The 24,465-nt window shown below is 46.4% G+C and overlaps 4 protein-coding genes across 4 annotated transcripts; 2 read left to right on the top strand and 2 right to left on the bottom strand.

Moving 5' to 3' along the window:
- Positions 1 to 12,387: 12,387 nt before the first annotated feature.
- PtA15_9A213 (uncharacterized protein) lies at positions 12,388 to 13,746 on the top strand (the record flags this gene model as incomplete). The annotated part of the gene is made up of 2 exons (XM_053172399.1): positions 12,388 to 13,126; positions 13,223 to 13,746. The coding sequence occupies 2 exons, from the start codon at positions 12,388 to 12,390 to the stop codon at positions 13,744 to 13,746; spliced, it is 1,263 nt and encodes a 420-aa protein (XP_053023643.1).
- A 560-nt stretch (positions 13,747 to 14,306) lies between these two features.
- PtA15_9A214 (uncharacterized protein) lies at positions 14,307 to 15,549 on the bottom strand (the record flags this gene model as incomplete). The annotated part of the gene is made up of 6 exons (XM_053172400.1): positions 14,307 to 14,416; positions 14,479 to 14,686; positions 14,759 to 14,930; positions 15,000 to 15,201; positions 15,264 to 15,437; positions 15,525 to 15,549. 6 exons carry the CDS (start codon positions 15,547 to 15,549, stop codon positions 14,307 to 14,309), a joined length of 891 nt encoding a protein of 296 aa, XP_053023644.1.
- Positions 15,550 to 17,964: 2,415 nt separating this feature from the next.
- Positions 17,965 to 19,116, top strand: PtA15_9A215 (uncharacterized protein; the record flags this gene model as incomplete). The annotated part of the gene is made up of 5 exons (XM_053172401.1): positions 17,965 to 18,273; positions 18,352 to 18,450; positions 18,544 to 18,608; positions 18,670 to 18,759; positions 19,095 to 19,116. 5 exons carry the CDS (start codon positions 17,965 to 17,967, stop codon positions 19,114 to 19,116), a joined length of 585 nt encoding a protein of 194 aa, XP_053023645.1.
- A 3,729-nt stretch (positions 19,117 to 22,845) lies between these two features.
- PtA15_9A216 (uncharacterized protein) lies at positions 22,846 to 24,222 on the bottom strand (the record flags this gene model as incomplete). The annotated part of the gene is made up of 2 exons (XM_053172402.1): positions 22,846 to 24,071; positions 24,153 to 24,222. The coding sequence occupies 2 exons, from the start codon at positions 24,220 to 24,222 to the stop codon at positions 22,846 to 22,848; spliced, it is 1,296 nt and encodes a 431-aa protein (XP_053023646.1).
- Positions 24,223 to 24,465: the final 243 nt, after the last annotated feature.

The following is a 24,465-nucleotide window of genomic DNA, read 5'->3' on the forward strand; positions in this document are numbered from 1 at the left end:
CCTCCTGATAATTATCACAAACTTCTCCATTGATTGTCCTCAGCTCAACAAATGTCGTGAAACCCCGGCGATGAAGAAGCAACACCCTGAGGTAAAAACGCTCGCCAGCCAGGTATGACACTGAGAATATCCGTCCAACGCAATCATCTTTTGTTTTCCGTGGAATCCAACATTTGTCCGCTTTGTTCCACCAGAAATAAGCCGGAATGTCCTCGTAGAACAAATCCCGCGCGCGTCGGCCATCGGCGCCAACTGCATCTTCCAAGTTCAGCAACATGAATCCGGTTAGCGTCGTTTGCGTAGCTTTCCCGTTGTTGATTTGGCCTTCAAGGCCTTCCTGATTCTCAAAGTAAACGAGCTGTTCGCCTTCTTCATGTATTCCCAAGCGCGTTACAGAAGGCCAGCGGTCGGATAACGGCATCTTAAACAGTCTCCAAGCAGCTGAACAGAATAAGATTAGTAAATACACTCGAGTAATAGAATGCGCATGTCTAACCTCCGCATGGGCCAATGTATCTTCCTTCAATATAAGATTTCACTTCATCGTTGGAGTCGATGGCCAACGATAACCAATTGTGTCCTTTTGTTATATATTTATATAGATACTTTATAGCCGTTGTGTTGACTGGAACTTCAACGTTAATGTGACACTCAAACATTCATGTCAAGTATGGGGAATAGGGGACCACAGATCCATTGTCAAACGTAGACGCATGCTTTTTGACTGTACGGCCAGTGTTCCGCCGAAGGTATACCGGATACGCGCCATCGACGTTTATCGTCCTTTCCGAAAAAGGTTTTGGGAAACCACTTTTGCATGTGTTGCCCTTCCAGCAAGGACGATTCTCGCAAGGGCCATGTAGCATGAATTCGCATACCAGTTTGTGAAGCACTGGAGAAGTCACAGGGTCTGGGAGTTCGGCCGAGATCATCCTATCAATCTCTTCGGGGGTGACTGGTTGGTCATTTTTGTCGACTGTTATCATCAGGTGCAAGTGAGGCAAGCCTCGCTTTTGAAACTCGACTGTCCATACGTAGGCGACGACGCGACCAAACCGTTCAAGCTTTACAAGTTGGAGAATCAGCTCCTTCATCTTGAGGTAAAATATCCGGGCGACAATTGTCGGATGATCGAAAGACTTTTCTCCTAAGGGTATTTCATCAATAATTTCCTTCCAGTTTGGGTTTGCCGTCATCGTTATGAAATAGGATGGCGGGCCAAACTTCCGGCAGAGAGCCATAGCGTCATGGTAGAGTTGTTGCATACACCTCGGGCTACCTATAAAAGTGGATGGTAAAATGACAGTCCTCCCCAACGGTGTGTTTTTGTTTTCCAAAGAAGATACCAGTTTGTTGTATTGAGACGCCTGGAGTTTTGACTGATTGTTGACTATGAATGATGTTCTTTGGTTCTCCACGCAAGCGTACATATCGACTAAAATCTCTTGGAAAAGCGAACGGCCGGCTAGGATAGGCGAGAACCTTTTACGCCGACGGAACAGCATAAAAGAAAACCATTCCAGTGACCCAACTTTCCGGTTATCAACTGCCAAACAAAGTTAGTTTCCTCTATCCTGCCTGTATACGCTTGCGTGACTTAGTTATGGGTCGATGCTCACCTCAAGCGGTATTTGCTTGATACAAGTTGTCCCATTGCTGCTCGCCGTATGGGAAGAACAACGGGTATCTTAATGGCAGGTATGCCGAATGCAGATTTGATATAAATTCGAAACCATCGTCGTGACGGTGGAGCAGGATTTGACGTTCATCTAAAATGTCGCCATTACCTTGGACAACAAGCGCGACCTCGTCAATTGTTGGGCAATTGTACCGCTTGGGATTGGCGCCGGGTGTTGGCACGCCTTGAAGTTTAAGGGTTTTTGCACCGGCCCTATCGAGAACTTCGATCGCCAAGCGAAATCGCTGAGCATATGGATTGATTTTGGTAAGCAGATCCATAAGCTCGAGGACCAAGTCAGGATTCATTCGCGCGGCGAGTCCGGCATTCCCGCCTCTCCCTTGAGCTTGCGTTACCCTAAACTGAGCCTCCTCAATTCCCCGGTTCCCAACAACGTAAATTTGGCAGAAGCCGGCGCTATCGGACGTCGGTTGTAAACTTGAAATCCAATGTGTTAGCGCCCCCGATATCTTGAATACATTGACCCCCATCGGCCCAGCGACCAAATAGTCGATATTTGCGCCTAAGGATGTGAATGAAAGCGCATTGTTGTACATCCTCGTCAATTGTTGGAAATCAAGCGAACCTGAATAAAAGAATGGACACAGGAGGTTAATGAGGACAATAATGACGTTTGAATGAGTTTCCTACGTTGATCTTTCTGGGTAAGAAGCCCGCGGAGGACCCGAGGGTATCGTCTTGCACTGGGGTGAATAGACGGTATCGAGACTTTGTTTTTTTGACAGCACATTGAATAGAGCTTCGTTTCCTTCCTGCGGTCGGCCAAAGTCAATTCATCGTTCCAATGAAACGCGTAACATCCGTTGCAAATGCTTTTGCACAGCCCGACGTAGTGTGGAAACTGATACTCGGGGATGTTTGGGATCAAAGATTCGTAGTCTTGCCGGGTACTGATCGTCACTTTCTTCTTTGAGGAAGGCATTTTCGTTGAGAAGTCAGGTGAACATTAAGTTCGGCACCACACAAAGCGCGACTGGCTTTATGTATAACCCAGATAAATTGATTTTCACATAAGCCCTATGCGCGGGAATCGCCGGGGAATGCCAATTCTTCATTCACCGGGGAGCCATGTAAGGTTTCCATCAAGGAAATTATTTCATTGATCCAAACTACGCATAAAATCCTGTCTCTTGTCATCAGGAAGTAGAGGCTACTGTCTCAAGGGAACTACGGAATTGATTATGCCTCTGTGTTACTTTGTTTGCCAAGGTACCGGCAAATGATCAAGTATAAGTTTTATTTAGATGTATATACATTGCGTTGTTATGCTCAATCAAATTTTTTACAAGTAATGGATATATTTTTCGTCTTAGGCGGTTACCAAAGGCCCTCCAGTGGCTCTTAGATTTGGACCAAGTTGTCAAATTTTTTCTGATTTAAAAGTGAAAAAAAGTTGTAAGTTGTTTCAAAAACCTGCGACGAAAGCGGACGTATTGGAATTCTGTATATGTGTCACGATTAACGTGGAGTCAGCTTCCAGATCAAAGGAAGATGGCTTTTGGGTTTGGCTAGTTGGATGGTTGCTCCCTCATCCTCAGTCTCCTCATCTTCCTCGGTAACCTCATCATTCGAAAAAACCTCGTTATCATCATCCGAGTTGTTCGACGTAGATCGGTTGACAGTTTTGCCCTTAATTGAACAATCAGCCCGGGGAGGATCATGTACGGTTGGGCTTGCGTCGTTAACTTCGCCGTTGCTCTGAGGAGGATGGTTGCGAGACTTTGATTTTGCTTGGCTCGGCCCGACCGCTTTATGTTGGGTCTTGTTAACTGGTGGCGAGGCAGCCGTCAGATTGCCGGGAACCTTTGACGTCGATTGAGTGGGTTGACTTTGATAAGTCGGCGACTTCTTCGGGCTCGGGCTGAATTTTCTTCTAGAAACGGATATTGTTAGTCATGAGGAAACACCATTGGTTGGAAGAGCTAAAGTGACACACATCTTGAGTCCGTTACTGCAGGTGACATTTGGAGTGCTCGTCGTTGCATTCCGCCTGACCTGATGCCCGTTGGTTATGCTCACCGAGGAGACCTGCGGCCACGAAAGCATGTGTGGGTAAGTCTACGGTATCAAAGAGACGACCTTTATGAAATCATTTAGACTGACTAAAACAACCGCCATCTGCCCATCCATATCAAAATCGACGAGTCGGCCTATGATGAAGACCTCACGTCCGACTTGATACAACGTGTGGGTTTTAATTAAGTTCTTTGTCCCGGGGACGACGTACTTAATATTAAAACGACGGTGGCATCGTTGCTACGCGAGGATGTTGGTTAGTTGTGGTAGAGACGGACGAGCAGCGATCGTCGGACCTACCTCCGCATCCCAATCACAGTGAGCTACAGTCACTTCAAGGCGAGTTCCAGTGTTGTGGTCGGACACAATCTCGCGGCGGTCGACCACCATTCCGAGGCTTGAGACGTTTGTCTTCGAATTGAAATCAGGTTGATCTGAGCCGTTCTCGCCGATCCGGGTCACAGTTTCATGCGCGTAAGATAAAATGGGAGTCGACCCATCGTTCATCGCGATAAGTTTACCGGAAATAGCGTAGATTGAGTTGTGGCTTAAGGTGTTATTGAGCGCCGAGTTCGTGAGGAGTTGAACCTCAAAATTCTCGCGCTTGTCGCATTCGAGGCCGCTGCATTGGAAGAAACTCGGAGTCTTAACATATCCGTATTGGTTCGCGCGAACCGTGTCCACGGAGGACTGGGTAAAGGAAATGGCGTCAGGACACGAGTCAAACTGGTAGCTAAGCGGAGCTACTTACGTCTTCGAGGGGTGCGAAGTGTCTGGTAAAAGCGGCTGGGTGGTTGGGCGTGCGGATGAGAGACATGCTTTCGATACAGGTAAGGCGACGGGAGCAGATGAGATGTGAGGTGTGCGAGAGGGAGAACTTTTCCAATCGATGGAAGTCTGGCTGAGACAAGGGCTAAGGGGTAACAGTTGTAAGGAAGCGTTGATTTTATGCAAAGAGCTGGATTCTGGCGGCGGTTTTGATTGATAAGAGGATGGGAGAGCAGTCAAAGTGAGTTGTTTGATGGAAGGATGGGGAACATTGAAAGTCAGTCCTGCAGTCTATCTTAAATAATGCAGAGGTTCTGGCTAACGATAAGGGTGGTCGAACATCTGGTGGGGTTAATATTCGGGACATGGCCTGGCGTCGCTGGTCTGGCTACACATGATGACGTTCGGCAAGGGAGGTACCGAGGCGTTATTGAAAACCAAAAATCATATCTGCCTGGCTGGGCCCGCCTGGGTGTAACGATAACCTTCAATCCACTTAGGCCGGATTAGTCGCGCCTTGCGACAGTTGACCAGAGGCGTATCGGTTAATTGAATATGAATTGTGATTTGTCCTGCAAGCGTCAAAATCCGAGACGACGGGCTGGCCGTAATGGGAAATGAAGGAAACGACCTGTTGTGGCGGTGCTGGTGTTGGCCTGTTCCATGATTTTTTTGAGTCTGCGTGAGGGGGCGGAATCGGAAGAATCGTCTCTCGGGGTTACCACCGCAGGGTTTGACGCTCGAATAGGATGAAGGGACTGACGTGTTGTGTGCCTAACTGTGCTGGTTTGATGGCTGATTGTCTGGGTCCACACGGAGATGGTGATTTAGGAAGGGACGTTTCACGTGGGAACCGTTGCTGGTGAATTCGGCGTTTCCATTGGTGTACGTATGAGGAAGGGTCCAACGGTCGGATAGTCGAGCTGGCATTCGTGTATATAGGTAGGACCGGCGGATGTTCAATTGTTCCCCAGGGAGTTTGGGGATGCTGAATGTGAAGCTAACCACCTCCCTCAACCCTTCCGCTGTCGCACGTGTGCAGTTTGAAGGGCGAAGAGTGGGCCCCCCACTGGTTTGCAGCCTTTGCTGCGGACCAGGGGCCTTCATGTCCAGTCCTTTTGACCCGTGCGCTTGACGCGGGCTGGGGGCTGAGTCTGTGGCACAGCACTTCTGCTGATGTTGGAAGGCTATTTGAATTTTTATTTTAAATTTTAATTTGTTTATTTAGCTGTAAATTGTAGATTAGGATAGGGGATATCTCCTCTTGTCTCCATTTTTGTTAATTTTTTGTAAATTGTAGGCAAAACCTATGAATTTTTTTTTAAAGTTCTGGCAAATCTCTGTCTTTAATAAACTTGGATATATATATATATATATATATATATATATAATAGAAATAAATAAAAATCCCTTTTAGTATTAAATAATTACTCCTACAATAAATAAATATATATAAAAGAACTTACTCAGTTGTAGTGCTCCTTGAATTGAGCAAAGAAATGTTCCTTGGCGGCTCAAACGGCGTCCTTGTCTCTATGAGTAGCGGTGGCAAATTCGACAAACTCTAGCTCCATGGCATGGTGGAAGTTCTGCGCCCCACGAAGGGGAATATTCTTGGCTGGAAAAGAGGCTTGAGCAGGCCTGGCGGGGAAGATTTGAGGAGTATGTACCCCATTATAGTCAATTTTGTTGTTGGAGTACTTGGCTTGGTCGTCGGCATTATCATTACTATAATCAGAATTATCTACTGGAATCCCGGTGGCGTCTTCTTCGGAATTGGGCGTAGGAGGGCAAAATAACTCTTCTTCAAGGGTACTATCCTCAATTATAATGGGGTTAAGATAATACATGGCGTTGTTTTCGAGTTACGGGAACAGTAGCGGACAGTTTTGGCAATTTCTGCGAGGAATACAGTCTCAAGAGGCTATGGATGATGCTGGTGTACGACCCAGACCCCTCACTCTTTCTTATCAACTTTCATTTCGGCTCTGGTGCACGATCCAGGCGGGTTTTCCTTTTGTTTTCTACGTCCGGACGCGCTCGGGCCGGATTTTCATTAATCCTTTTAGAAAAGGTATCGGCGCTCGTTTCCCAAAGCCGCCGTATGGCTCAAAATTTTTCCTGGGATCTTGCCTTTCATTTGGCGGTCCACTTTTGAATTTCCATCGAGTGGTTCAGAAAACACAGGCGTTCAAAGTCGAGGATCAACTTTTCTTAGCCCCGCGGACCTACGGACTTAATCTTTTCGAAACATTACCGGCACACTACAAATCGAGCTGACTTCTAGCTCAAATTTTTCCTTTTCCTCTCGCCTTTCATTCTATCAGAGTTTTATCCAATTCTACCAAACGGTTTCAGTTCTATAAGCGGTCAAAGCGCGACTTTCATTTTCGACGCCGGTGCGCGACCCGGATTGGTTGTTTTCTCACTCTCTTTTCGACGCCGGTGCACGAACCGGTTTAATTCTTTCTTTCTTTTTGAGTTCTTTTCTCTTTTTGTTTCCCTTTTTTCCTTTCTCTTTATCCCCTTACCGCATGAGTTTTGGACGTCTAAAAACAAAGATTTGCGATATCTACTCGTCGTGCCTAGCAACGGACTCGCCGCAGCCCGCGCCCAATCCAGTAACTCAGGATCAGTGCTGTTAAGGAGCATCAACAGCATCCTCAAGAGAAAAAAATTAGTATAAATAAGGCCCTCTACTCACCTCAAAAAGGGTATGAGGGATCTATCATAAAATCATGGAAGGGAGAAGACAGGAAAATCATGGAAACTCACCCCCCCTTTTTTTTTTCTTTTCTGAATATTACTCTCCTTCAATTCCCTTCAGACCATTTTTTTTTCTATTAATCTGAAAATTACTCTCCTTCATATCCCTTCAAGATTTTCTCTGTTATTATCATCTGGAAATCACACTCCTTCCCCAATCCTTCTTCAGATTTTTTTCCTTTTTTCTTCATGAGCACTACCTCAGATAAAATTTCCTCACTCCTCTTCTTGCCACTGGGATTATTCTTCCTTCATAAAATCTTTCAAATATATACTTCACCTCTCTGGCCACTTTGGATTACTTCTTACTTCAGATACTCCAGCCATTCCTACATATAAAACCCACTTCATACATATAAATTCTGGTCACCCTTCCCCTGCTTTAAAAAATTCTTTTTTGAACTCTGGACCTTTGGATTCTGGACCCCACATATAATCATCTTCTTCTAGGAATTCTGGACTTTCTTCTCAAGTATTCAACCCTCTTCAAGTCACATGGCCACATTGGATTTCTGGATTTCTTTGGACAGCAGTAGATATTCTTTTCTGTTAAATATATAAATACCTCAACTCTTTGTTCTGGATTATCATTAGCTTCATCATATATCTTCATACTTACCTATCCTCTGGTCTAAGCTTCCATCCCTCACTCCCCCCTTACTATTTCAGTGATACCCACTGAATTTTAGTCTTACTAGTCTATGGATATGCTATTAGATTTTAGTCTTCTTTTTTACTAGTCTATGGATATGCCATTAGATTTTAGTCTTCATAATTGGTCTACTACACTTAGTTAGTATATTGTCCACTCCCCCTATCTCAACTCTCTTCTTCATAAGCTTAGATTTTCAGTAGTTTAGTTCTAGTATTATCTTATATAGTGAATCTTCTAGTTTTTCATAGTGATTGAGATATTCAGTTTTATATAGTTAATTAGTTTAGAATTATCTTCTTCTGGACTTGGACTTTTGGACTTCTTTTATGGACTCTATGGACTTCTTGTGGACATTGGACCCTTGGATTGCACTCTCAGGAATTCTTTTGGACACTGGATTTTGGACTTCCTTGGTTGGATAACTACTTCCTTCTTTGTTTGGACCTCTCTCAGGAATTGGCCTCTTTGGTTGGATAAATACTTCCCTCCTTGGATTTGGACCTCTTTGACTTGGCCTCTTTGGTTGGATAACTACTTCCCTCCTTGGATTGGACTAACTCCTTTTCCTTGTTTCTTTTTTTTCCCCAAATTTCTCTTCTTCATTTCTCTTTTTTTCCTCTCAGTGTCTGGGGACAGACAACAAGTTGGGAGAGCTTGTGGTAACCCTGTTCCTGTTCATACTATCACCCTCATATCACCTAAACACTTAATAAATACATCATTATTAATTCATATTCAGATTCTACACCCCATTTTACCCCTAGTCACCCACTCATTTCACCTAGGATTTCCAAATGGATCAGCAGTTATTGGCATGTATAGTTTTGGCAGGTATTTTCTTCATACATATCCTTAGCATTATTACATACATCATTCATTAGTATCATAGCTACATAGGACTGCAGATCTTACATAACTTCATTACTCATTTTTCTCTTCATATGTATCAGCAGTACATTCCTTCATAGCTCTTGTAGTTATTACCAAATGCTCATCATTATTTCATCTTCCAAATAGTTACCTTTCATGTACACTCATTGGTCATTGCACCTTCATCATTACTTCTCATCTTCAGATATTTTTAATATGTGCACATCATGTACCACCCCCCTGTAGTACTTCTCACATATATAAACACCCCTCTAGATGTTGTATCCCCATCATGCACTTTCACCCAATACACTTTGTATGCACCTCTCTCCCCATACTCTCTGTAGCACCTTTACACATCACACTTAGATACACTTTCATCACCATAGAAATATATCCCCCAGTATATATCTCTTTACCCATCTCAGAGTGACTCCCCAAGAGCTTCTGCTTTTCCCCTTCTCACTTCTCCTCTCTCACTCAGGAGGATTGATACACCTTAAACTCATAAAGTGTTAAAGCCGTCTACGTCAAAGAGAATCATCAGCCACACCCTTTTTCTTTTTCTTAGTGTAACCCCCTCTCCATCAGCATTAGTCCAGAGGGCAGCCTCACCAGCACCTGTAGTCCCTTCTACATTATTAGTAGTGTAGTTGACTATTTCCCCTCACAGCTCTTTCCTGATCTTTTAGGAGTTCCACACCAGTCATTGAGGGTGCTACTCCCCTCAATGACCAGCACAATTGTTCATCGAGGGGAGCAGCACCTCCCCTCGATGACCATCACAGACCATTCATCAAGGGTGGTGCTACTCTCCTTGATGACCGGCACAGATTGGTCCTTGAGATAAATAGCACCTCCCATCAATGACCGGCACAGATTGGTCATTGAGGGGAGTAGCATCTCCCCACAATGGCCGGCACAGATTGGTCATTGAGGGGAGGAATCAATGACCGATCTGTGCCGGTCATTGATGTGAGGTGCTATTCCTCTGGATGACCAGCACAATTGGTCATCAAGGGGAGTAGCACCTCTCCTCAATGACCAACACAGACCAGTCATCAAGGGGGGTGCTACGCTCCCTCCCCTTGATGGCCGGCACAGATTGGTCATTGATTCCTCCCCTCAATGACCAATCTGTGCCGGCCATCGTGGGGAGGTGCTACTCCCCTTGATGGACTATTGTGCCAGACATTGAGGGGAGTAGCATCCCCCTTGATGACCGGTCTGTGTTGGTCATTGAGGGGAGGTCCTACTCCCCTTGATGAACAATTGTGCCGGTCATTGAGGAGAGTAGCACCCTTGATGACCGTTTTGTGTTAGTCATCAAGGGGAGGTGCTACTCCCCTTGATGAACAATTCTGTTGTTCATTGAGGGGAGTAGCACCCTCAATGACCGGTCTGTGTTGGTCATCAAGGGGAGGTGCTACTCCCCTCAATGAACAATTGTTCCGGTCATCAAGGGGAGTAGCACCCTCAATGACCGGTCTGTAATGGTCATTGAGGGGTGCTACTCCCCTTGATGACCGAGGTGTGCAGGTCTAACAAGCCGGGCGGGTAGGTGGGGAAGCAACTTGCCTCAATGGGGTGCACTACTTATGTACACCATTTCATTTGGTGTACAATAGATTTCACCCCCAAAATTGAAGCAGCCTGGGGGCTTTAACACCTGCACCCCAATGTTTTTGGGGTAAGCAGGTCTGCACACCAATAAATTGGGGTACTCCAGAAGTGCACCCCAGTAATATTGGGGTGCAAATGTGGGTACACCAAAATGTTGGTGTGCATGAAGTAAATTTTTGGGGTGCATTTAAACTGACCCAATTTTCTCTCCTTGGTTTGAGCAATAATGAAGATTCTGAGAAATTTGCACAAAATTGGAAAATTTCCACACTTTTCATTTTTTTCATTTTCATTTTTTTTTTTTTCTGTCATAATCATTCTTGGGAACTTATTTTACACCCCTGCAGCCAATCCCATGACTTAGGGTCTGTTGCCTGAGCTTCTGCAATGAAAAATGCAGTACCAAAAACATTAGATGACCCACTGTACATAGATAGTTTTCAAGTCCCTCCTCTCCAAGGAGGAAGACTCTCCAAGGAGGCGCAAAGCGTCTCCAAAGGAGAGGCTTAGGACTAATGTCCCATACTTGGCCTGAGGCTGAGAGACATTTACACAGAAAATCCTGATTTTTGTGTTTACATCTCTTTTACTCATTTCTCTCAGCATAAAATTCAAAGCCACCTATACCAAGTTGTAGCCCTGATTCTCAGCTTTCTTGTACATATTTTTTCAATTAAATTTGTCACAAACTGGCCGCTCAGTGGCCATTCCTGTGAGCGGTTGTCTTGAGCAATGCGATGAAGCCATTGGATCATCCGAAGGTCAAGGTCAGATGCGGGTTTGGTCAGTATGGACTTAACAATGACATGTCTTGTTGAATACAGAGTTCCCAAGAAATTTAATGACATATGATGTCAAATTGTATTTTCATGTGTATAGGCCGGGCAGGCTATCCGGGGAACATCGGGCCGGATATAGGCTCTCAGGTGGATTTTTTACATCCAATTCTTTTCCAAGGGATATGGGTAGCTGTTATTTGTAAAACACAATAATATGTAGAAACAAATTCTGGTTCTAATGGTACTAGAGGCTGTGAGGAAATCAGAGGTGTACCAGGTGATACATGGGCTCAAAGGGAATTTTGGACAATTGGCTGGGCAGCCTCAAGCCAAATATGGGACATTGGGCACATTAAGTCCCTCCTTCGGAGGTCGCTGCGCTCCCCCGAGGAGGGACTTGCGGTAAGTTCGCTCCTTCGGAGGGTCCCGACGGCGTCCCCCCTCCACAAAGAGAAAGTTTGCTCTTTTGCCTACGAACTTGCCCATTTCTTGTAATTTCGAGCCTTCCACAGCCCGCGAAGGCCCGTAACCAAGTTGCAATCGAAAGCAATTCAGAAGGGCGTGGGCAATGCCTTACTTCACAAAATCAAGCAGACATGAGACCTTTTTCGAGTCCATTCCTAGGAGCGAATCTCTCCTTAGAATCCGAGGTGTGGTAGTAAGGTTCCGGGAATTTTCCAGTGGAATCGCCGACCGTCTGGCGACGGTCCCCCCTTGCAGGCAGACACCTCGACATGATATCGGTCGCAGATCGAAATCATCTCGATGAGCTTCACCTGTGGTGTACTGGCTAAGGGTTGAAGTGTCAGCGGCCAGCTTGGTTAGTCCGAAGCTGAATGAGCTGGACCAGTTCTGGATTGCCTAGAGGACTTACGGTCGAACCGCGCGCTATGGTCACCCAGGTCAGCGGCAATTCGACCGAATCAATACACGTTGAGAGAGGGCTCTTCTCTCTCTTTCCCAGCCATCTATTCTCAACAACCTCTGCATGTCCATCCAACAGGTTTGTGGAGCTTGGCTGGGTCTTCGCACATTATCTTTGCGTTTTTCTTCCAACGTAGGCAAGCCAATCTCCTCCTTGCTTATACTGGACTATTTTCTTAAAGCCCTTATAACTTCATACTTTCCTTTATCGTTCTTTGAGACCCCACCATATACAACCTTCTCGTTCACGCTTGAGCCAACTGCATTGTGACCCCCTCCCTAGTAAGATGACACTTCCACTCCTTTTATTGCTTGGGATCCTCCATATCCTCCTTCTACTGCCACAGTGCCTGTGTCATCATCAAGGCATCACCACCCGCTCTCTCAATCAACTAGAAGTCAGCTCACACGGCACGGTTCCAAAACTCATCTCACCCAAGGTACCCAACACTCTCGCATCATCAACTACCCAATTTGCGACTAATACCTTCAACTCGAGGCGTCTAGGAGTAAGACATCGCTCAAGTCGCCACGCACGAATTGCTCGCCGAGGACTTTTGCCCGACATCTCAAACTTTGCTTCTAATACGTTTGGTGGACTCTTTGGAAACTCTAACAGCCAGGCAAATGGTCCGCCTGCACAGTCTGGTTTCGCCGCCGGAAACTCTCGCCAGGTCACATATCCACAAGACTCCCAACCTTTCCCATCGGGGGACTCGAGGGCTCTGATGAATGGCCAACCCAATGCCCTTCTGCCTCACCCCACGCAACTTCCCAGCTCATCCACCGGTTCCTCAAAAGCTCAACTGCCTGCAACTACCTCTACATCGTTAAAAGCTCAAGCTACATCCGCTAGCAGTCACTCCCACGCCACCACTTCCTCCGCCCCGGCCTTGACTGCTTCCTCCGCGGCGCCATCACCCACGGATGAACCAACTCCGCCCTCTGCGTTTGAGCGCTTTGGATCGCTGTACAAGCCCTCCAACCGCTTTGCGCCGCTTGCTGCTTTGCTTACAGTTGTATTTAGTGAGTGGATTCCTTACCCCTGCCTGGTTGTTTTGGAAGATAATTACCAAAAACGCAGCACGCTGACGTGAAGTGACGGAATACCCCCAATATTAGTACTAGGATTTTTGGTGAGCCTCATGGCGATATTGAAATGTGTGGCTCACAAGAAAAGGTTCGCCAACAAGAAAGATTATCCCACTGGATTTCCATGGGTGGAGCCGGGGGGAAGCGAGGCAAATAGAACCAGTAGTCGTCAAGGCCTGGTTCACACCAAAAGCTACACGTCAACTCGAAATTCGATGACCTCGAGCTTACACTTCTCCAGCGGGCGCCAGCTTGGTCCAGAGGGCCAGATGACCCCAAATCAGACCGAATATCAACTCAACGAGCTCGGATCGGACGTGTATAGTAATTATGCGTGGGCGGCGACGGAAATGGACCTCGAAAAAACCCTCTCAAGCCCCTCAGATGAAGGACCATCATCGGCAGCAACAGAAGACAGCAATCACGTCTACACTGCCAACCAAGAACGCGACCAATGGCATACAGAATCTTTGGATGATGGACCTTGTTTTATCCGAGGAGGGAAGGGCGAGCTCTTGGAAGATTCAAAAGTTTTAAAACTAGGTCATCCATGATCAATTACCTCAAACAATTTGAATCAAAGCACTACTCTTACAACGTCTGATCTACAAGACATCGCACGAACTGGCCACGTCTTTACGATCGCTCCATTCCTTCTGGTGAATTTATCTTGTCACTATAACCAGATCCAGTTCGAATTGCTCTCTTCGCATTGCTTTATAGGACTGGCATACATGGCTCCACGCCCAAACATACCTCAAAGAGCATAACAGTAATGTACAGGACGCGCCATTTTTTTCGGGCTAGTCTTTGGTATTAGTACGGAATCCTTCGGGTTTTTCCCTTCTTTCTTAATCGCATATTGTATTTTTCGTTTTTTTTTTTTCCGCTTGGTTAGAGATTATTACTCTTCAAATTTCTTTTGATATCATTCTTACGAGCTAGTGAACTTAACTTTGAAATCATAAGTTCGGAGGAACAGAACAGTGTGATGGCCCAGTGTTAAGCTAGTTGATCCATCACATGGTGGAAATGCTTTTGCCACCTAGGTATGTGTTGAATTTTCTAAAACAATTAGCAAGGAAATACGACGGGTAAAGACTGCCTGCTTGCTCTAAGGTTTTGTGAACCACTGAAAACACGTCTCGTTGAAGAAGTGGACTCCAGTGTCTTGGTTCAATTTTGTCAGATCAGGTGGGTAACGCGTGTGAATCGTTAGCGGATCTATAATGCAACCAACGACAGTTAGAAACGATACGCATTGTCGGAAGGGGGACATCTAATACCAAGGTCCAGTAAGACCGGGATGGTGTCTTTCTCCTCTTGAACCATGATTTTTTGATAACTTTTGATGTCGTTTCCCATCAGGATGATCCGGCTTAGGTTATCTCCATGATTTGGTGTGCTATTTTCGCAAACCAGACGTTCGTATAGGGTCTTGGGCGCGTGTGGCATGTAGAAGAAGGTAGGTTCTTCACAGTAAAGGCTGGGTTCCTAATCTTTGACAGTAAAGAAATGAGTCCAATCAGTGCCGTTGGAAGCTTATGGTTTACACAGTTGACTTACGGCATCCAGCACATCATGACCGAACTTGCGCAGGTTTTCCTTATCTTTCTCGGTAAATGCGGGGTCGTAAAAACAAACCTTCAAGTTTGATTTGTGTGACCAATCCATCGCGGAATCATTCTGAAATTCTTGACCTTGAAGGTCAGAATTATTAGATTGGCGCCCTTTAGACCTAGTTTTTGATGTTGTATATGGCAGGTCAGGCCTAAGAAAGAGCATATGTTGAGGAGCGTCCACTGACAGGATAGGCAGGATCACATCCAACAGGAAAACCAATTGGTATTGACTCTGTTTCTGGCCGTGAATCCCAGTGCAAGATGCAACTCCTGGGCTCAACATGTGCTGGGAGGCGGTATCCGGTGAGAATGAGCCTAACGCCAAGCACAAAATTCTTCGGGGCGGAGGCGGGGCTTCCTCATCGTTCAAACACTGGGTCAACCAAGCTGCTGTGAGAGTCAGAACTCTGTCCTTTTGGCACGAATGGCTACTTGTATGGTGAACTCACTTGAGGATGAACTGAGCCACCGGGATTTTTCCATCACAGACCTCCTGTTGTCGAGATGCAGACCTAAATCGGGGGGTGCTCGATTGGCCAAATCGAGAGTTGCTTTGTATTTTCCATTGTTGCGACGCTTCCTGTTTTTCTTGGTTGAACGTTGCTCAACATATTGAAAGCCGCCTGGGAGGAGTGCGTAGGAACGGAGTCTGATGTTCTGTGAGTCAAATGCTCAATGATACCTGTTATCATCGATCGGCCGTGACTCACCGGTTTGGTCGTTATCTTTTTGCATTCTTCGGCTTCGCCACCTCTCAGCAATCCGGCGCGCATCAGCATATGTCTTTATGCAACGTCCCGCGTATTCAAAATGCAGCCTGGTGCGACCCGAGCGTCTGCCTTGCGGGCGCCTCAATGGTTGCAACGCAAACTTCATGTAAATAGCACTGTTCACGTAAGCTAAACATCAGCAAGATTGAAATAAAGTTTATCCCATTGTGCCAGCCAATTTGGCTGGGAAAGTATGCTGATGTATATCTCTCACCATGGTCATAGATTTCTTACGTGAACAGTGCTAATATGTATTTGAACCAATCAATTGATACACACAGTTCCAAATCTCTTATGTATCATCTAGGCATCATTGGAGTATCCTTGAGTTCAATTGTGTAAAACCAGTTCAGCAAGGTCAACCTGTATTAGTTTCTTGTTGATGATTAGAAAGTGATTGGAAAGAGATTGCAATTAGCAGAATAGGGAAAGTGGCAACTCAAGCGTTGGATTAAATTTCCATTCCAGTGATTTAAAATAAGAATAAACAAAAAATTCACACCTGTGGATGATGCATGACTGACAGTGAGAGGAGCTCAGGAGAGAGCCTGATCAAGAATTAGGCCTCAAGTTCTAATCGTTACAACCTGAACAATTTAAGATACAGAGTTCTAAAATTTCCCAGTATTTATATGAAGGTATTAATTTGAAAGGGGTGCAATGTATATTCAGGTTGATAAATTTTCTCACAAACTCCTTAACTGATGTGTTTCTTCTGGAAGTTTTGCTGAAGTACTGGGATTGCATCAGGGTTATATGTTGTCCCAGGAGTTCAAACCAAATAACCAGTCTTTCTTTGGCACGGGATACATATATATACATGAGGATTGGATACGGGAAACATGATCAGGGAGTATTCAGGATACAAAGGGGTCAGAGAGAATAAGGAATACCAAGTATGTAGTGGAAAACAATGAGCGCTCAGATTGATACTTAGTCTGAAAGGAGTTGTCAGTTGTGTTCAGCTTGGATTGATAAGGGAAGAAGATGTTGAGGATAATTCTGAGTATGTGATTTTGGTTAGGGTTACAACAAATCTTGGGACAAGATCACTTCCCCATTGGCTCTCCTACTCTTTGGGTGGAATCAGTTCAATCTGTCTGCTCCTGTTTGACTTTGTCCAATATTGGAATGGGATGAGGTGTTAGCTCTGAGCTCTCATCTAATCAACTCCCCAGCCAAGAAAACACCTGCTTACCTTTGGTGCTGGCTGTGACTGTTGGCTGGGATTCTCCTTGAGCCTACATAATCTTCCTGTTCATGTGATTTGTACCTGCATGCACCCAAGGCTCATCAACTCTGCTTGTGCAGGGTTCCCTAACAATTTGCTTACCTTGTCTGCAGCTGGGTCAGATCTTGACATCCTCCTCAGTTCTGTTCACCTAGGTGTGCATTCTGACAATTGTCAGGGTCCAGATGACATCCTTGGTTTCACGTCAGCAACCCATACATTTTGGAGCTGTTCTGATGTGCATGTTTCAGGGAAGCTGAGATGTTTGGCATACATACCTTATTTGACATCCCCTCCTATTTGGAGGCTTGCAGGGGTGCCCTATCTGCGGGACAAGCACTACAGGAAAAGCTCTAGAGACTGCCAGCAGTTCTCAAATTTTATTCAAACCAAGCTTCAATGTATAGAGTGACTGTGCATGAAAGGTTAGGATGTGATCATGTGGATTTAAAGTGGCAGTTAGCCTGGAGTATGTCACAGGTTAACTGCTGGCAGTTTCTAGAGTTTTTCATGTACTAAAGGTATATATAAAACACTCTTTGTACTCTTTCCCGCAGACTACCAGAGCATGTTGGAAACATGGCTAGCTTTTACACCCCTTGTATGGGGGCTATGTGCTCCCACTGCAGTCCAATGTGAGTTTGGACGACTGCCATTTTCAAATGCAAGATGTGGTGTCTTCGACGAAATGGAGGAACCAATTCAGAAAGCAGGCTATTACAGAAACTGCTTCTGTTCCCCTGTGAAAATAGTATCAGTGAGCCAAACCAACGAGTTGGCCAGTTGTGCAAAGGGACATGTGGCCCGGAGTCAGCAATAAGGCGGGGCTGGCTGGCTGAGTTGTGTGTGTGGATGAGCTTGTCTGCTGATGATGTCAGTTGAGGGCGTGGCTGGGTTTCAGTTACATAGGCTTTTGTTGTGGTGAAGATGGTTGTGCTGCTCCCATGGTCTCCCCCTTGTGCTCTTCCCAGCGAATCCGCCAGCCGCGAGCAGCCCCGCCCAGCCAGCCAGCCAACATTCGCAAGCCAACCACTACAATAATACCTTATATATCCCACCCAGCCCCCCCAGAAACCATCGAAGACTGGTTCTCAATCCCAACATCCCCCAAAAACCACAAACCACAAACCAAATCCAAAACGAATCAGCATGTCGCTCGCCACCCCCGCCCCACGCCACCCACAGCCCAGCGCCCCCCCCAGCCCGCCCCCGCCCGTCTTCGCCCTCACCTCGGCCTTCTTCGAGTCGCCCTTCTCGCCCCAGCCTCCCGCGCCGGCCGGCCGCTCGTCCCTGCGGGCGGACCAGCTGGACACGCTGCTCGGCGACGCCCCCCGCTGGCCGGCCTCCACGCCCTCCACCCCCGCCGCCCAGCAGGCTCAATGGACCCCCCTGAGCACCAGGGCCGCCCCCGTCGGCCGCCACCCGCCGCACCAGGAAGACCGGCTCGACCGGCTGCTCGTCGCCATGGAGGCCCACGCCGCCGCCCGCCCCGCCGACTCTCCGCCGCCCTGCCCCGCTAGCCCGCCGCCCGCCGAGTGCTGGGAACTCCTCAGCCTCGAGACCCGCTTCCAGCCCCGCCACGCCTGCCCGCTGCGCCCCTGCCTCAAGATCCACACCCGCTCACTCCCCCTCGCCGTGCAACCAGAAGAAGAAGAAGAGCACCCTCGTACCACCGCCTCCCTCCCCGCCCAGCCCTCCGCCCTCCTCGACCTCGCCCGTCGCCCTCAGGACGACCGGCCGAGCAGCGCCAGGGTCCGCTTCGACGACGCCACCGTCGAGCAGCTCCTCACCTGGTACGCTCCTCTCTCCCTCCCCTTCTTCCCTCAGAAACTGAGCCCAACAACTCCACACCAGGTCCAGGGAATCGTACGACCGCAAAGGGCCCCTGCCGATCACCAAGCTCAACCTGCGCGAGCTCATCGAGCTCAAGCTCATCAAGGAAGAGCTCGGCATCTCCCCCGTCCCCGTCTCTGTGCCCATCGAGCCCTCGCCCGACCCCTCCTCCGCCTCCGACTCCGACTCCTCATCCTCCTCCTCCTCCTCCGACGCCTCATCATCCGCCTCCTCCGACGCCTCCTCCTCATCCTCCCCGTCCTCCGACTCCCACTCCCCCGGCGCCCATCCCGACTCACACAAGCTGCCTCCGCCCCCGCTCTGACTCTCCTTCCTCCGCGTCTTTCTCTCCACTCCTTCCATGTATTCTCGCCCCCCCATGTACCACCTCCGACACCCAGCCGCACCAGCACCAGCACACACGCCCCTTTTCCACCTTCATTCAGCACCTCGTCCGAGACTCATTGACGGTTGTATGCATCTCTCTCATAATGTATATGTAATCTATCCCCCCTCGCCTCCGTTCTGCTTTTACCCTGCACGCTTCTGGCTCAAAACTGTCGCCTACCCCACACACACTTCGCTTTCGTCTACCCCCCCGCCATCTTTGCATCTCGCCGTCCGCCCCTTACTCTCGCGTTCCTTAATCATCTTTCCCATCATACGCCTTTCGTTGCCTCTCCCTAACATGTTTTCGTTTCCTCGTTTCTCGTCCTTTCTCTGCCTTCCTTTGTCGTTCTCTTTCCCCCCATCCACCACTTAATCCACCCCCTTTTTCCCCTCTTGTTTTTTTTTCTCCGTCTTTTGGTCCTGTTGTTTTTTCCCGTTCATCCCCCAAACCGCACCAACTTTCCTTCCCCCCCCCCCTCTTCATCCCCTCATTCAAACTGTCGAGGCGTGCCTCAAAGACATCCTCAATTACTGTTTCTCTTATACGTTGTTGTTGTTGTTGTTACTTCCTCTCTTCAGCAAATGGCATCTACATTCCCACAAATAATGGTTGCAAATGGGAAGGCAGAGACCGGGCCTGGTCAGAGTGGCGGTTGAACAAATCCATCCTGTGGATGTGTGGAGTGTGCGATCAATACATGTACAGTGGGTCGACAATTGTATACACCAACCCATTTTCGGACCATAGAAGCTCAACCCACCAACTTGAAGTCATGGGTAATGGTTAAAAATAGACTTGAAAGCACAAATATGAAAAATAAAAATAAAACTAAAAAATATGTCATTTTTAAAAATTAAACAAGAAAAACAAAAACTGCAATGTTTTTCTCAAACAAAGAATGAAGGTTGAGGAATGATAGTATGACTAGATCTGAAATGAATGATGATAAGTAAAAAATTTAAAAAAAGTTGATTCTATGTAGTTTAAAAGATGTGTGGAGTGAGTCATTCATCAGGGGACACACTTTTTTCATTTATTATCATTCTTTTCATGTTCCATTCTTGCTTTCTGTCTATTCACCTTTCTCTGAAAAAAAGAATTAAGGGCCCGTTTGGAGCTGATATAATCCAGGCAATATATGAGTTTTTTTGCATGACATCCTATGTGACATCTGATCAGGTCCACCAAAACTTGATCAGATGTCACAAGTTTCCAGATTATATCGCGCAATTATATTGGCTCCAAACGGGGCCTAAGCTAGCAAGAAAAACTTGCTTTTTTCTAAAATAAAAAGCCAAAAAATCACCACTTTGTTTTTTCAGGGTGGTACCCGCACCCGCGGTGGGTACCTGGGTGCAAGAGGCCATCTCTAACCACACCGGCGGGGCTGTGGACAGACATTAGCTATGATTTGATCACTGACCTTCCTGAGGCTGAGTCCTGCTCCTGTGACAGTATACTGAAAGTTGTTGACTGCCTGAAAAGAATGCCCCACTTTATCCTGTGCAGAAAATCCATGAACACAGAGCAATTGGTGTACCTGATGGTGGCAACTGTCTGGGAGCTACATGGCACCCCAAAAACTATTGTCTCTGACCATGGAAGCATATTCATCTCTCAGATCACCTGTGAATTGAACAATCACCTTTGACACATGTGCCAGATTACGCCACCACACTGGTGCCAGGAAAGGATTTGCCAGGCTTGGATGTTGGGCAAGGTCTACCCAATAGAGGTATATACACCAGGAAAAATAAATCGTCACTGGACTACAGGTGACGTCAGCCTAAGTCCACTGACTCTGAGCTACCCACCAGTTGCACAGCTGGCCACATGTACAGCCCCCTGTAGGAAACAAAGGGGCCATTGTAGCCTAGTTGTGGTAGTGCCAGAGCTGGAAAAAAATGACAGTCATTGTTGCTTGATAAGTTGATGTCACCTGATGTCTGGTGACAATTGATTTTTCCAGGATACAGTATATGCTGCTAGATAGAATGGATGGATCCAAGAAGGATGTGATTCAATTTAAAAACTTGTGAAACTGTAAACACAGAACCTTTTCACTACATATATTGCACATCTTCAAGCCAACTCACTCACATCTGTACTCTTGACCAGTGTTTTATAACACACCTGTCTTGGATTGATTGCTGACACATCCCAAAAGGAAAAATATAAAAATGGGCCAAATAAACTGAAATTTCACATGAATGAAGCTAGCAGTTACTGTACCACTCTTTGACTATCAATTAGTGATGGTGAGCCCCTACAGGGTCACTTAGATTTAGTGTAGCAGCACTAACCATGCCCCTTCTTTCTGTAGGGTTAGTGCACTGCTACCCCTGCTAGTCTACTCTATGGGATGCTCTTCAAAAGTGCTTGCAATGGCAAAAAAAGGCTATAAGTCTGCTAAAGCAGTGCTGTAGCTAAGCATGGTGGAGAATGTTTTTGTGCCCTGTGTGCGTAGCTTCAACAGCAATGGTGCAATTCTGGCATGTTACACCAATTTTTAGGTGAATTTTACTAAACTAAAGTGGGCATAGCTAGCCCAGCATGGCTTGTAGCTGATACCGGGTTCTTTTTTAGAAAAAAATATGAACAGTTCCTCTGCAGATGTATATTTATTTTACAAAGGAATTTTGCTCAAAGTAAAAACATGTGTGGGATGTGTGAGAAATCTATTTCAAACCGCAATGCAGAAATGGAGTCATGCTTGGTTCCAACTAAGATTCAGCATCAATTCAATATGGGTGTTCACAACTCAAATTTGCAAAATTTCAGGACACATTTTAAACTGTTTATGACTTTTTTTTGAAAACATTTGTTCATAAAGGCCTTAAATTGAACTCCAAAAGTTTGTAAAATTCAATTGTGAACCCCCCTATTACTAATATACTTCAAGGATAGTTCAAATTAAATAATTACATATCATTTCATGATTAGATTGGAATATAGTTGTTTTCAGGTAATGGAATAGTTCAACAAACACATGGCAATGACTGAGATAAAAACTCAAGCCAACTCAGCTGTGGCACTCCCTGGGGAGTTTGGCCCCAAATTTCCCCTCCTTTTACCCCATTGGACAATGTTCAGTGAAGGTTTCCTTTAAACCTTACAGGGTTGTGAAGCGGAGACTGGGCTGCCGCCCAGACCCGCTCGCCATGAGTGACTTAATTATGCTCATGGTCAACTATTGTGTAGATATCAATTGGTGCCCAACGGATGCTCTATAATTCCTGTAATTAATCACTCCCCTCCTGGAAACTCGCATGTTAAAATGACGACTTCGGACTCAGTCAAACCCTCAAGTAGAGAAAGATACAAGGGCTCTTATTGGATTGGCTCGCCAAACAGCAACGCAAATGAAAGTAGAAGTACCAATTGTTTAGTACATTTCCTGAACTAGGCTATGTTTGAATAGACTAGGTACAACAGTTTCAAGTTCTGGCTAAGATATATTGAATAATGTTCTTTGGGGAATTCAGTTGAGAAGACGGGCGCTGGTATATAAGAGTGAAAAAAATGGCGTCAAAACTACTATTCAAGGGTCGATGACACTGGAAAGAGATGACTCGGGTAATTTTATCTAGCTAATCAGAGCAATCTAATGTCCAAGATCCTGAGAAGAGAAGTGAAGTGGGGTATAAGTGAAAGAAGCAAGCAGAGCGGAATTCCGGGATTTCATCTTTGAAGGTATAAATAATCTAGTGAAATGGTTGTCCATATAAATATTCGTAGTGTAGAATGATAAACCCAAACTACACTGTTTTTGTGTTTTTTGAAAAGAAGAGGAAAAACTCTCTAACTTAAATGGCGGCTTGGTCGACTTCAAAGGACAAGCTAATTTCCATCAAACGATCGCTAGCCTTCTCCCAGGATTGTTTCAAGATCGGAAACGAGGTCTCCAAGCGTAATTCGTTCGAATCGCCGAGGATTTTGGCCATGAAGGGGACGAGACGAGATTCCAGAATGGTCAGAGTGGTGCCCATGGCCTCTCGGAGGTCGGCGATTAAACTCCGAATCTCATTTTGACGATGGATGCGCATTGCTTCAGCTGTCCGAGTAAGGAGGGGCAAGAGGCTGGATAGGTCCTCTAGAGACATATAGATCAATTCCGTGGCCTCGTTCAGCTCCTTCATCGTCACCGAGTTGAGCTCGACATCCAGTGCGCCTGCTCGTCGTTTTTTCGCGATTGATTTGGAGGTTTTCTTGGCCAAGATTCTTGCTAGTTTGACGAGTGGCATGGCTGCGTTGGCCGCTTGAAGTTGAACTAGTGAGTCTCTTGAAACGTCATTTCTCGCGTTGATATTCGTGTTATCGTTCGGATCGGCCTCCGGTGCCGATTGAATCGCGGGGGTGGTTAGGCCAGCCAACTCTTGTAGGACGGTATCGGATGAGCCTGATGCGAGGTTCCAAGCTCCTTGGACCATATCCCAGTCGGATTGTCGGTACCAATCGATCGTTATGTCGATTGTCTTTAGGGCATCAGCTATGACCGAATGAACCTTGTCCCTCACGAACATTCCTTTCCTCCAAATCGGAGCATCTTCCCAAATAATCGTTGCAACAGCACAGAATTGGAGAAAGAGGAGAAGATGTATGAATAGCCCCCTAGCGATAACGCTCCCGACCAGAATTTTGATTTGCTTCTGAAGATGAGAGGATCGAAAGATTTTTAAGTTCTGTAAGCCATAATCGTGCTCCTCGTCCGGTAGGGGTGATTGGAGAGTGAGGGCGGCGGTGCAAGATAAAGTGCTCTCTATGACTCTATCAAGATCTGTTAAGATTAATTGGGTTGGCCCGACGTTCGGTTCTGTCATCCCCCTGGGGATGATTAGCTCGAGTGAGGTCAAGAGGGAGGTGAGGTGGTTTTTGATCGAAGGCAGAAGGTCCGATTCCAATTTCTCCAAGATTTCCGCTTTCCCGGCCATATCCTCGATCTTCAGACTTCGATCATTGTTGGCTGGCAAAACGTGCTCGGGTTCGAGGCTGTATTTCTCAAGCCACCCGTCTATCAGAGTGGCGAGGGCCTCTGTATAGAAGTGAAGAATCGCTGATGAGCGATACATACTGCTCGTTTGATGGATCGGATCGAAGCTGTATCTCGACTCACCAATCTCATGTGTCCTTTGATATCGTTGACGGCTCTCCCTAGGATTGTGAGGATTCACAGTATTTTCCATTGTGCTATGTAGCTGTTCTTGCTGACCGCCAGTCTGGACTCTGAGGGGTGTGGCGTGGGAAGGCTGACATCAGCTGCCATCACGGCCGCGCCCCAGCCCCCGGGAGATATGTACATTCCCCGAACCTTAAACGATGCAGATCAAGTGGCCACCATTCTTCCCGTGCAATCGTATACATACATACATATATGGTATTCAAAATTGCATATGCCACTGTTTACATAAAATCATAAAGCCCATTTT

The sequence above is a fragment of the Puccinia triticina genome, chromosome 9A (assembly GCF_026914185.1).
Source record: "Puccinia triticina chromosome 9A, complete sequence".
Classification (NCBI taxonomy): domain Eukaryota; kingdom Fungi; phylum Basidiomycota; class Pucciniomycetes; order Pucciniales; family Pucciniaceae; genus Puccinia; species Puccinia triticina.